The sequence below is a fragment of the Desmodus rotundus genome, chromosome 6 (assembly GCF_022682495.2).
Source record: "Desmodus rotundus isolate HL8 chromosome 6, HLdesRot8A.1, whole genome shotgun sequence".
NCBI classification, from domain to species: Eukaryota; Metazoa; Chordata; class Mammalia; order Chiroptera; family Phyllostomidae; genus Desmodus; species Desmodus rotundus.
In genome coordinates this window covers 135,842,759-135,856,357 of record NC_071392.1, presented here as the reverse complement: position 1 = coordinate 135,856,357, position 13,599 = coordinate 135,842,759, and the positions used below count along the sequence as shown (strand labels likewise).

Here is a 13,599-nt window from a genome sequence, read left to right as displayed (position 1 = left end):
TTTTGAGAATGTACTTACACCTGAATTATAATGTACCGCAAAAAAAAAAAAAAAAATGGAGAAAAAAAGTATTATTCCAGCATTCACAGGTTTTGTTCAGGTCTTGTAATCAGAGGTGAAAAGTGATCTTATCTAAAAAGATCAGTTATTTCTTTTACCTGGTAATCAGATGTTCTAACACTAAGGAAATTCCATAAGTCAGCTTATGTCATTTTAAATAAGAGCTAAAGTCCTTAACAATGGCCTTTCAGGATCTACCTGAACCTTGATCCCTGTCTTTTCCTGTCTCTGACCTTATCTACCCACTCCCCTCATTCACCTGGCTCCCTTCTCAAAGCCTTTCTTCACTCTCTTCCTGAAAATAGAGTGTGGCTGATTCTGTTTACTTTATCCCCTTCAAATGTTGTCTTCTCGGGTCTTCCCTGGCCACCCCTTTTAAAGATAGCAATCTTCTTTTTCCTGGAAGTCCCCTTCCCTTTTCTCCAATGCCCTTATCACCATCTAGCAAAAATGAGTGAACAATGTTTACTAATTTATATTGTGTGTGTGTTTTTATTATGTACTGTCCCATCACTAGGATGTAAACCATAAAAGGTGAGGATGTTTCTGTGTTTCATCTCTGCTATACCTTCAGGGCCTGGACTGGTGCCTGCAACATGGTACATGCTGACGATATTTGTGTAGTAAATGAATAAATATTAGATTCTGTGGAATTATTTCTGTGTTGCAGCGGTGGTGATCCTAATACCACTGTATCTTTATAGTCTTAAAGTTCTTTTATAAAGATTAAGCTAGTTTGTTTGATACTGAGCTTTTAAGAGATAATCCTGGCAGGTATTAGACCAATTTTACAGGTGAAGAAATTTAACTTGAGAAGTTGTATGACTTTACTATATGCTTCTTTAAAGACACTTTTAAGTTTGGAGAAATCAGGCTGGTATTTGTTAGCAGTGATTGGAATGAGTGTTCTGTGAATAAGTGAGCCAGCAACTAGTTTTGGGAGGTAGGAGCATGAAACTATAAAATCAAAGCACTTAATATTGTCTGGGGAAATATTGCCCTCGAGAGTCTGGATGTTGTGGTATTGTACTCCGTGGGGAAAGGCTGGACCATAATTGGTCAATATAGATAAACTGCAGAAATGAAATTACTGGTGGGAGAGAAAAGATATAAGTTTTAAAGGAAATGATAACGTTTAAACATGCCAAACCACTGCTATTGGTAGATTTGCCTGTAATAATAATAATGATGTGTAACTGGAGCCCGTCTATTCTAGGCACTTTACTTAGGAGATCCAAGTTATCACTCTACTCTTCCAAGGCGGAATCCATCAAAGCTTCCATTTAGTTGATATATACCTGAACTGCCATTTACAAGTTAGCTGCTGCCCCAAGTACTTCAGGTGCCTGCCCACTACCAATGAAGTGGCATTGGCCCTTCCTCTGAGAACTCCAGCCTCATGATTCACCAGTGAAAGGGTTAGAGCCAGATGGGCAGGGGTTCTCTGTTCATGCTGGTGGTTAAATATTTTCAAAACTGCCTGGGCATTCTTTCTGTCTTGTACAGAACAAGAGTTAAACCTGGGCAGGATGACTAGGGAGTTTGTACTACCTCTTTTCCCTCAAGTGAAAGTCCAGAAACTCGTAGTGGGAATTATGTGGTTACCTCTGGAAAAGGGGTTGGGACAATGGACAGCAGGTGAAGCTTTAATGGAAATGAATGGTTTATCTCTTTAAAAGGAATTTAAAGTAAACATTTAATACCAGCAGTGGGTACTTAGGCATCTGACACTATAGTCTGTATATTTTTGAAACGTATTTTTTTAAGACCAAAAGGTTCCATAATATTCTTAATTTTTCTTTTTCCAGTGGAGCAAATTCCTTCCTCTCCTTTCCTGTTGGTACTGACTTCCCTATTCCAGATCTTACTGAGCTGTGTCTCCATAGGCCTTTGTGCTTCCCAGTCTCTGGTACTCATTTTTCTGAGGCACAGCCATGGTGCTGTGCTCTCTCTGAACTGAGAACTTCATGTTGAAGTAGATTCATCCTTGCCCAGGTTTCTCATGTTAACATTTAACTTCCCTGAACTGACCTGTCAACGTCATCAGCCTTGATTTTCGCTGTCCCTGCACTTTGATTCCTCCTCCCACAGGCAAGCATGGGCTTCTCTTTGGCTTGGTTTCAGCCCTTTCTTGCCTTCAAGTGTTCCTTGTTCCTGTGACTTCTCTGTTAGGGATTCCTTCCTTCATTCTTTTTTGCCACTCCAAAATTCATAGTCCCTGATCCAGAACCTTTTCTGAAAAAAATTTAGTGCACAAATCTTTCACATTGTGCTATATCCCAAAAAAGACATGGGCAGCACCCCATCACCAAATCCATCTGTGATTCTGCAGGGAAGTAGTATGAGTTTTCAGACTAAGTGGGATACAGACAGATTAAACCGCTTATAAATTACAGTTATGTTGTGTCATAAACTTAAGAAAAAACTGAATTTCATAATTGTAGGCCTTTTTATCACTCTTTGAGAAACTTTTGTCCATGAAGCCTTCATTAGCAGTTTTCTTCAATCACAACTAAGTCCAGGGGACACCATAAGATAGAAAGATGATCAAATAAATGATCTCAGTAGTTTACCTTTGTTTAAACATTATTAGCTTAAATCTGCCAGTCATTGTTCAGTATACTCTGTAGAACAGATTTGAACAGCCTAGGATTAGGCTGTTGCTATTGAATGGAGGCTTATTGCTCAGGGGCCACTTGGGAGGTCCTCTGTGGTTGAGAGAAGCTTTTATCACTGTTTGACTGATTCTGGTTATTTTTATATACACCTAAGATGTACTAGATCACATTTTCATATGGTTCTGACTGGAGTGCTTCTTTTCAGTGGAATGGAACTTTCTAGGAACTTCAGCTTAGGGCATGGGCTGTTCTGTGGGGATACTTGTGCCTCTCTGTTTAATTGTAGTACTTTATCTTCCTCAGCTGCAGGAAATGCATTTTGTCAGGCAGCCAAGCTCCATATGCAGCTTCAGAGCAAACATGATTCTGCTACCAGTTTTGTGGATGCTGGGAATGCTTACAAAAAGGCAGACCCTCAAGGTAAGACACACCTCTGTCTAGACAGTGATTTTCAACCAGTGTGCCGTGGCATGCTGGTATGCCACAAGAATTTTTAAAACGTGATAACTGACCCTATTTAGTCAGGGACACACAGTAACTACTTTTCCCTTAGATTGTCAATGAAAAAAATAATAGCAACCAACACAACAATAGCTGTCCGTTGTGCATGAATCAAATTATAACTTTTTTTGTCAGCTTGGCAAAAAATATATCTTTTGGTGTACCACAGAATTTTAGTAATAAATTTATGTGTGCCATGAGATGAAAAAGATTGAAAATCACTGGTCTAGGGCTGATGTTGGTGACCTTTTCACAGGTTATACGGCTGGGCTTTTTGAGCCTTGGTAAAAATAAATTTTTGTACTTTATAGTATAGAGATTTTGGTAACTTTAGAAATTTTTATTTAATCATGTGGAAGTTTAATGACAAGATATGTTAAATTTATCCTGTTTATCTGCTTAACATCATTTTCTTAAGCTTTCTGTGGCATTTTGGAGAATTTTTTGGAAATTAGCTTTAATTTTATTTAATATTTCTTATATCCTAATTTTATGAATATGTATGTATATTGCTTATTAAAAGAAACTCCTATAGTCCCTCACTCCTAAATACCTAGTGAGTTTTAAGGGCCAGTTAATGGGAGATGGTAATATCTGATGGTTAAAATCAACTTACACATAATAGTCATCTAACTTTTTAAAGTGCTTTTCAAAGTATTTGGTTTAAGGAAAGAATGAAGTTGGGTACTTAAAGTGGTAAAGTTTTATAAATATTACTTCTCTTTTAGTTATAGGAGTGCACACTTAGCAATTAAAAGCATTAATTTCTTTCCACACATGCACTCATAGCTATGGAGTTCTATTTTTTTCATTTAGCAGTCCATTTTAACATAGAAATTCCATATTTTATGACTATATCATAAGGTATTTTCAAGGTCTTTTGTATAGAGATTGATCACAATTTATGTCTAAAAGAGAAAAAATGAACAAAGCCTAAATGAGTAAAAGATGAGAATAGTTTTAATGCATCGGTATTGTAGAATATGATGCAGTCATTACAATCCCTTGTTTCAGAGAATCTTTAGTGACCTGGAAATGTTCACATGGTAACTAAAGAACCACATGAGAATTGAGATCTCAAATTTATAATAAAGTCTGTGCACATAGAAATGCATCTGAAAACACTAGAAGGCAAAGCACATCAAATACTAAGAGTGAGTTTGAGTGGGATTATAGGTAACTTATTTTTCTCTTTTTGTATTTTTCAAGGTGTGACAATGACTCCACGTTTCTTACATAGTTTAGTAGGAAATTGCTTTTTGTTTTTGTTTTTTGAAGAGGTACTACTTTATTTTTTAAAGATTAGGGGAAGGGAAAGGAGAAAGAGAGGGAGAGAAACATCAGTGTGTGGTTGCCTTTCCTGTGCCCCCTGCTGGGGACCTGGCACCCTACCCAGGCATGTGCACTGATTAGGAATAAAACTGGCCACCCTTTGCTTCAAAGGACGGCTCTCAATCCACTGAGCCACAGCTGCCAGGGCTATTTTTTGTTAATCAACTTTCTATGCCTTTTTATTCTGCTGCCTCTTTTCCAGAAGCAATAAACGTGGGACTGTCAAACAAATGCCAGAATTAAAAACACCACCATTTTGTGATGGTGTGTTGACTTATTGTTTTAGAAGATTAAGGCTTCAACTTCCAGGCTGCCTTCTGATCATGTCTTCCAAGAAGAACAGAAAAGGGTTCAACTGGAGCTCCAGTAGTGGTTCGGCCTCACCCACTGGGGCTCACTCCCGTGCAGGGGCCTCTGAGGCTTGTGCCAAAGCTGGTTTCGCAGCACCAACCGAGACTCTGGTGGTGATCAACTTCTTAGAAAAGGATGACAAAATTCCTAAAAAGTTCCAGAATTCCCTTGTTCAACTTGGACTCAGCACCGTGAAGTCTGCAAATACATGTATAGGTCGACCAGTGCTGCTTACCAGTTTACATGGAAAACAAGGGGTCTATACTGCCTGGCCTTTGTCCAGGTTTCCTGGAGGCAAGGTTGGCCTGAGTGAAATAGCCCAGAAGAATGTGGGTGTCCAAGTTGGCAGCGCCATCCACGTCCAGCCTCTGCTGGGCGCTGTGCTGCAGGCCGAGGAGATGGACGTGGCACTCAGTGACAAAAATGTGGATATCAGTGAAGAACAACTGGTCTGTTGTCTTCTGAGAAAACTAGATGGCAAGATTGTTTTACCAGGCAACTTCCTGTACATTACATTCTACAGACGACCATGCAAGTTGCAAGTGCTGCAGGTGAAAGGGGCAGACAGGATGGTATTGCAATGACTGCAGAGCAGCTCTGACACTAACACCCAGGGAGCGGCCTCTGAACAGGCCTGCACTGAAGCCAGTGCCCTGGATCAGCCCTTACACCTAAGCTAGCTGGGTCTGGACGAGCACCAGGTCCCACCGTCAGGCAGTATTCCCTGCAAACCAGGAGATAACAGAAAGAAAAGTAAAGCTGGTGACACTCTGTTGGATGCCACACAAAGTCCTGGTGGCAGCAGTGGGCTTGGGCTCGAAGAAGTCACAGCCCCTGAATGTCACTTTGCATCTGCCGGAGAAGGAAACAAGGACCTTGCCAATGAAGAGAGCGTGCCAAAGTCAAACAGTCTGGGAGCACAGTGCAACACTGATACGTTTTATTTCATTTCTACAACAACCAGAGTCAATTCTATAAAAATTCATAGAAATTTAAAGGAGCAAGAGAACCAATTCAAAGTAACTTATGACATGATAGGAGGCTTAAATGGTCAGCTGAAAGCAATTAGAGAAATGAACTTCCTCTCACGAAGCTTGAACTTCTCAAGAGTTACAGAATCCCACCACCTAGAGGAGTGCTATTATACCCCCATTCCCCCCGCCCCCCAATCATAGAAAGACTATGATTGCCAGGGCCATCGCCCATGAGGTTGGGGCCTATGTGTCTGTGATAAATGGTTCTGAAATTGTGAGCCAATTCTATGGGGAGACCGAAGCAAGATTACATCAGATATTTGCTGAAGCCACTCTGCGGCACCTATCAATTTTTATTGATGAGCTGGATGCATTTTGCCCAAAAAGAGAAGGAACTCAGAATGAAGTGGTAAAAAGAGTTGTAGCTTCTCTCCTAACACTGATGGATGGTATTGATTCAGAAGGAAGTGAAGGACAGGTGTTAGTCATTGGGGCCACAAATTGCCTGCATGCTTTGGATGCTGCACTCTGCTGACCTGGGCTATTTGATAAAGGAGATTGAGATTGGAGTTCCTAACACTCAGGACCTGCTCAGTATCCTTCAGAAAGTACTTCAAAAGGGGCCCCATGTCTTCACTGAAGCTGAGCTGCTACAGATGGCAAACAGTGCTCATGGATACGTTGGAGCAGACCTGAAAGTCTTGTGTAACCAATCAGGTCTCTGTGCCTTGCAGAGAGTCCTGAAGAAACAGCCCAACCTCCCTGACAGCAAGGTGGCTGGGTTGGTGAAGATCACGCTGAATGATTTCTTGCAGGTGATGAATGAAGTCAGGCCCAGTGCCATGAGGGAGGTAGCAGTTGGTGTTCCAAATGTATCCTGGTCAGATATAGGAGGACTGGAGATATCAAACTGAAACTGAAACAGGCTGTGGAATGGCCCTTGAAGCACCCAGAGTCCTTCACCCAAACGTGTGTTCAGCCACCTAAGGGAGGTCTTCCCTACAGGCGGCCTGGATGCTCTAAAACAATGATCTCCAAAGCTTTGACCAATGAAAATGGACTGAATTTCCTAGCCATAAAGGGGCCTGAATTAATGAATAAGTATGTTGGTGAATCTGAAAGAGCTGTTAGAGAGATCTTCCGCAAAGCAAGAGTGGTGGCTCCTTCCATTGTTTTCTTCGATGAATTGGACGCCTTAGCAATTGAAATGGGCAGCTCTTCAGGTGCTGGGAATGTAGCTGACCGTGTTCTGGCTAAGCTCCTCACAGAAATGGATGGCATCAAGCAGTTATAGCACATGACGGTTTTGGCTGATACTAACTGCCCAGATAGGATAGAAAAGGCATTGATGTGGCCTGGAAGAATCAATAGAATCATCTATGTGCCTTTACCAGATGCAACCACAAGGAGAGAAATCTTTAACCTGCACTTTGACTCTATGCCCATCAAGACGTTGATCTGAATGAACTCGTCCTCCAAATGGACACATACTCAGGAACAGAGGTCATAGCCATCTGCAGAGAGGCCACCCCGCTGGCTCTGGAAGAAGACATGAAAGCCAAGTGCATTAGGAGAAGACATTTCACTCAGGCCCTGAGCACTGTGATGCCCCAGATTCCCGAGTCCCTGAGACGCTTCTATGAAGACTATCAGGAGAAGAGTGGGCTTCACACCCTCTATAATCATGCATATTCTTGAGTATGGAAATGCTTCCTAGAGAAAACTGGTTTTGTTTTGAAGTTTTTTTGTGGAGAATGTTAAACCTTTAAGAAGCAAAATGTCAAGTGTGTTAATTAAGGGCCTGCAGCTCTTGTAGACATTTTAAATTCTGTGGATACAATGAAAATGTCCATGAAAATCTCTGGACAGGAGTTTAATCTGTTTTACCTGGAAATGTGTGTTCAGTTTTAAAATGCAAACTTCCAGCTTTTTTATTTTGGACCTGGTTCCTTCATCCAATGAAATGCTTTCCTTACCTCAGAATCCATTTCAGTGTGTCCCTAAATGCCAACCCTGTGGCATCAATTTTATACAAGAACATATATGATGCATGTGGATGAATGTGTGGTGGAAAGTATTTACAAAGCTTTATTTTTGAAGGCCAGTGAAATGGCCTAATGCATCAGCCAAGCTTATGTGGCCTGGTTTCCAAATACGTGTTGGTTTTCATCATAATTCATGCCTGCATTTTTGCTGTAGCCATGTTTACCTTTACTTTTGGTGAAAAGAAAAAAGAATTGAGTCATTTCTTACAATGTATTCTTACAAAATTTAAATGCTGTAAGTAACCCATATGAAGTATTCATGTTTTAACTTGTACACGTTTTCAGGTCACCAATAAAGTTTTCAGTTAAAAGGTAAAAAAAAAAAGATTGATACACTTTATTAACACTGTTATTTATTAGATTTTTCTTCCTTTTGTGTATATGTTAGCACACCAAACTTTAGCATCTTTAACATTGTACAAAATGTTGACTTCATTTAAAAGCTGTCTGCACGAGGATTTCAGTCTTTCTGGTTTGGCTGCATGAACAGTAGCCTATTAAGTCATCTTTCTTGTAAAGTATTATCTTCCAAAATGAATATATATACATGATGTCACTGAAGGATTCACTTACATTTGTGTTATAGCTGATGTAGATGATCATTGTTGTTGACAACCCGCATTTGTTTTCTTTATAATGCAGTGTATCCCTTGGGTGGAGTCCTCACTCTTAGGTTAAGAGTACCTGATCCAATGCCACTCTAGCTCCAGTTCCCTAAGTTGCACTGCAGCTGCTGTGTAGAGAGCATGGTGAGGAGGTCTGGATTTGTGTTTGATTCGTGTTTGCTTCTCACTAACCAACCTGCCCACTCTCTGCCCCAGATGGGACCCCCTTAATATTCTAGTAGCAGCCAGAAAGATAGGCTCACCTGAACCCTCTGTGACTGAATGGATTTTTCATTGTTTTTCTTAAATGCCTACGCTTCAGAGGCTATCAACTGCTTAAATGCAGCCATCGACATTTACACAGACATGGTAAGACATTGCCTTGCTTGAGTGGCTGTGGGGTGGACTCCTTGAAATGATTTAGAGTTGTATTCTTTTTTTCTTGCTTCTCAATGGGTTGGCATTAAAATAGGCAAAACAGTAAGGTGACTGTGTTTTTTGTTTCCCCCCAGGGAAGGTTTACAATCGCAGCTAAACACCACATTACCATTGCTGAGATTTATGAGACTGAACTTGTAGACATTGAGAAGGTAAGCAGTGGATTCACTTCCTCATGAACTTGGTGTGAAGCAGGTAGTTGACTCCAGGGACCCTTCTCTCTTCCAGTGGTGTGGAGTGGAGTAAAGTAATAAATCATACATGGCTTCATGTGGAAGTTTTAGGGACATGGTAGCTAAGGAATAGATGGGCTGTTTTCCCAGAGTCAGTGTCTAAGATGAGAACTAGTGAAGATTTACTTGTTATTTCTGCTCATGTGATTCATGTCAGGAGACTCTCTCTTTTGGGGAGGCCTCTGTGACCCTGTGAAGGAAGCTTAAATACTGTGGGCATTTGCATACCCTGATCTTCAGGCCTTGACCCTGGGGAAGAAGGTAGGTGAACACCAACTTAGCCATGTGTCTGCTTCTCTTAATTCTGGCTTTCTGAACAGTAGTTTATACAGGCATACCTCAGAGATATTGCGGGTTTGGTTCCAGCCCACCACTATAAAGTGAAAATCAAAATAAAGTGAGTCACACACTTTTTGGTTTCCCAGTGCCTATACAAGCTATGTTTAGACTATACAGCATATCCTTGTATAACATCATTTGTTTCACGTTGTTCCATTATAACATAGATGATATATTATAGGAACTTAACTCTTCCGTATATCAATTGGCCTATGGTAAATTTAGTTTCATTATATGCCATTAAGATGATAGAACCTATTGACAACGTTAAATGAATAGTTACTGAAGTCTGTTAAGTGTGTAATAGCATTATATCTATTAAAACAATGTACATACATTAATTTAAAAATATTTTATTGCTAATAAATGCTAACCATGATCTAAGCCTTCAGTGAGTGCTAATCTGTTTGCTGGTGGAAGATGTTGCTTTGATGTTGATGAAAATTTAGTATCAGTGAAATGCAATAAACAAGGCATGAATAGTAGAAGAAAAGAGGAAGGAGGAAACACTTATTGAGCATCTACTGTTTTCCAGGTTTTGTCCTTGATGGCATGCTGTGAATTTTACCACATTTCAGCTTTATAACACTAGTGTCCCTTTATTGCTGTGGAAACTAGGACTCAAAATGATTACGCTGCCTAGGATCACTCAGGTTGGAACCAGTGGAACTGAGGCAAAAGCGGCCCCACTCTCCTGCCTCTTACTATTAGGGGATGTCCAGCAGGGCTGGAGAGGAAAACACATTTGCCAGACATCAGAGGCTGCCTCAACTCAGACTGAAGACAAATGTTTATGTAAAACTGTCCTCCCGAGTACTGTGGAAGACAACAGGTGTGAATCAGAAAGAGAAACAGTATTGGAGATCATCTCTATTTACTGTCAGACTAATGAACACTAAGCATGCTGGGAGATTGCAGTTGCATCCTATCTCAGTGGTCATGGCACACACTCCCTGTGCCTGCTGCAGCATTGGATATTTGTCACTCTTCCTCTCCTTGTTTTACTTCTTTCCTTGGCTTCTGGAATCCATCCCCTACCTGGTGCTCTGGCAACCTCACTGAATGCTCTTCCTGACTCCTTAACCTGTTCCTTTTCTTCTCCTCACCCTATAGTGTGAAGTGTCCTGGAGTTGGGTTGCTGTCTTCTCTCAGTCTGCACTTGCTCCCTTAGTACCTCTCTCTGTAGTCAGCATCACAATCTTAGGTATCATCTGTATCCCGGTGACTTCCAAAGCTCTCTGCAGCCTAGACCTCTTTTCCAACTTTAGATTCCTATGTCCCTGTTTCTGCCAGACTGTCTACTTGAGTCTCATACCAAGCATGTCTGAGACTGAATTCTGATCTTGCCCTCTCTCCCACATTGATGTTCTCCTCCAAACTACAGGCATACTTGCCTTTTCTGTTTCTCCACATCCAACATGTGAGCAATTTCTGTGGGCACTGTTCTCAAAACTCCCAAGTGTCAACACTTCTCACTGCCTTTATTGAGGTGGACTCAGTCTTGAGAAGATGAGCAGTTGTGTATCATCTTGCCAGCTGAGGCTACTGCATCAGCTCCTTGTCCACAGTGGTCAGAAGAGCACTCTAGAGGCAGAAGCCTGAAGTGCTGTGTGTCACTTATGCTGCTAGGGCCTGGTCTCAGGCAACCACTTCACTACACAGGCTTCCTTAAAATTGAAGGTAAATCAAATTATTTATGGTGTACTGTTGTTTGCTTTCTTTAAAAAAAAAAACAATGATTTGCCATGGCAACTTCTGAAATGCCCCCCATTACTCACTATTCACAGTATTCCTGCCATTCTGTGAGTTGGCCAGTAGGTGGCATCTTTTTTCATTGATGTTCTTTTAAAAACAATTTAAGGCTATGACTCAACAGAGTTAGCTTGTCATGTTCACTGATGTTTGGCATCCTGTGTTTTAGAAACATCATTGCCTTCAAGTCCCTGGTTGGACTCACCAGATTTTGGTAGGTGGTATGTGAAGTTGAAGTTTGAAAAAATGTTACACAAGATACTTTATATTTGATTTGTTACAAATGAATTTCTTCCCTGTTAATACTTGCCTCTGTATGTTCTCTGATTCATTCATAGATTTTAGCTAGTGAACAATGAAGTGTGAAGCTTCATAAACTAACATTACTACTTTGACTTCATGAAGTAAAACACTGAACCAAATAATAAATGGGTACTTTAAAAAAAAAAAGACTTTATTTATTTATTTTTAGAGACAGGGGAAGGTAGAGAGACATTGAGGGAAAGAAACAACAGTGTGTGAGAGAAACATCGATCAATTGCCTCTCACATGCCCTCAACTGGGGACCTAGCCTGCGACCTAGGCATATGCCTTGACTGGGAATTGAACCAACAACCTTTTGGTTCACAAGCTGGTTCTCAATCCACTGAAACACACCAGCAAGGGCAGATGGGTCTTTTTTAAGTGATCCAGAGGAATTATGTCTCATTTCTTTTTTTTAAATATATTTTATTGATTATGCTATTACAGTTGTGCCATTTTTTTCTCCCTTTTATTCCCCTCCACCATGTACCCCCCTCCCATCATCATTCCTTAACCTTAGTTCATGTCCATGGGCCATACATAGAAGTTTTTTGGCTTCTCCATTTCCTATACTATTCTTAACCTACCCCTATTTATGCTTATTCCCTGTATCATTTCTCCCATTCTACCCTGTCCCCTTCTCTGTGGATAACGCTCCATGTGATCTCCATTTCTGTGATTCTGCTCCTGTTCTAGTTATTTGCTTAGTTTATGTTTTTGTTTTAGGCATAGTTGTTAATAACTGAGTTTGTTGTCATTTTACTGTTCATATTTTACATCTTCTTTTGTTAGCTAAGGCCCTTTAACATTTCATATATGGGCTTGGTGAATATGAACTCCTTTAACTTGATCTTATCTGGGAAGCACTTTATCTGCCCTTCCATTCTAAATGGTAGCTTTACTGCATAGAATAATCTTGGATGTAGGTCCTTGCCTTTCATGACTTGGAATACTTCTTTCCAGCCCCTTCTTGCCTGCAAGGTTTCTTCTGAGAAATCAGCTGACAGGCTTATGGGCACTCTTTGCAGGTAACTGTCTCCTTTCCTCTTGCTGCTTTTAAGATTCTTTCCTTATCTTTGATCTGGGCTAATGTAATGATGTGCCTTGGTGTGTTCCTCCTTGGGTCCACCTTCTTTGGGACTCTCTGAGCTTCCTGGACTTCCTGAAAGTCTATTTCCTTTGCCAGATTGGGGAAGTTCTCCTTCGTTATTTTTTCAAATCCGCTTTCAATTTCTTGCTCTCCCTATTCTCCTTCTGACACCCCTCTGATTCAGATGTTGGAACGTTTAAAGTTGTCCCAGAGGTTCCTAAGCCTCTCCTCATTTTTTTGAATTGTTTCTTCATTCTGTTGTGGTTGAATGTTTCTTTCTTCCTTCTGGTCCACACCATTGATTTGAGTCCCACTTTCCTTCCCATCACTGTTGGTTCCCTGTACATTTTCCTTTATTTCACTTACCTTAGCCTTCATTTTTTCATCTAATTTGCGACCATATTCAGCCAATTCTGTGAGCATTCTGATTACCAGTGTTTTGAACTGTGCCTCTGATACGATGGCTGTCTCTGTCACTTAGTTGTATTTTTTTCTAGACCTTTGATCTGTTCTTTCATTTGGGCCATTTTTTTTGTCTTGGCATACCTTTTACGTAGTAAGGGGCGGAGCCTTAGGTGTTCACCAGGGTGGGGCAACCTGCATCACTGTGTTGTGATGCTGCATGTGGAGGAGGGGTTTGAGAGGGAACAATGCCCATTGCTCAGCTCTTTGCAGGCTTTCAGTCACTTCTTCTGATACCCACAAGCAGATTGGGCCTTTCTGGTGCTAATCCCCGGGTGGGTGGGTTTGTGTACATTCTAGTACCTTGTGGGTCTCTACAAGGAACTCTCCTGTGAGGCTTGGAGTTTCTCCTGCCACCACAATCCCCACAGGTCTTTACAGCCAGAGGTTTTGAGGCTTTCTTTCCCCACGCTGGAACACTGGGTTGTGCAATCTGTCTTGCTCCCCAGTTGTTCCTCCCAGTTATCTACACACCAAAGTGGGACCACCCAGTCTG

General features: G+C 41.0%; 1 protein-coding gene and 1 pseudogene across 3 annotated transcripts in view; both read left to right on the top strand.

The window, feature by feature from the left end:
• The window catches only part of NAPB (NSF attachment protein beta), a 65,369-nt gene that overhangs the window by 29,813 nt on the left and 21,957 nt on the right, over nucleotides 1–13,599 (top strand). For 2 of the 3 annotated variants that reach the window (XM_024559386.4, XM_071221803.1), the window contains exons 3-5: nucleotides 2,982–3,098; nucleotides 8,809–8,855; nucleotides 8,999–9,076. In XM_024559386.4, coding sequence (XP_024415154.1) covers nucleotides 2,982–3,098; nucleotides 8,809–8,855; nucleotides 8,999–9,076 — 242 coding nt within the window. The remainder of the gene's footprint in view (nucleotides 1–2,981; nucleotides 3,099–8,808; nucleotides 8,856–8,998; nucleotides 9,077–13,599) is intronic. The other variant, XM_071221804.1, reaches the window with a different exon arrangement.
• LOC112303834 (ATPase family gene 2 protein homolog A pseudogene) lies at nucleotides 4,750–8,515 on the top strand (annotated as a pseudogene).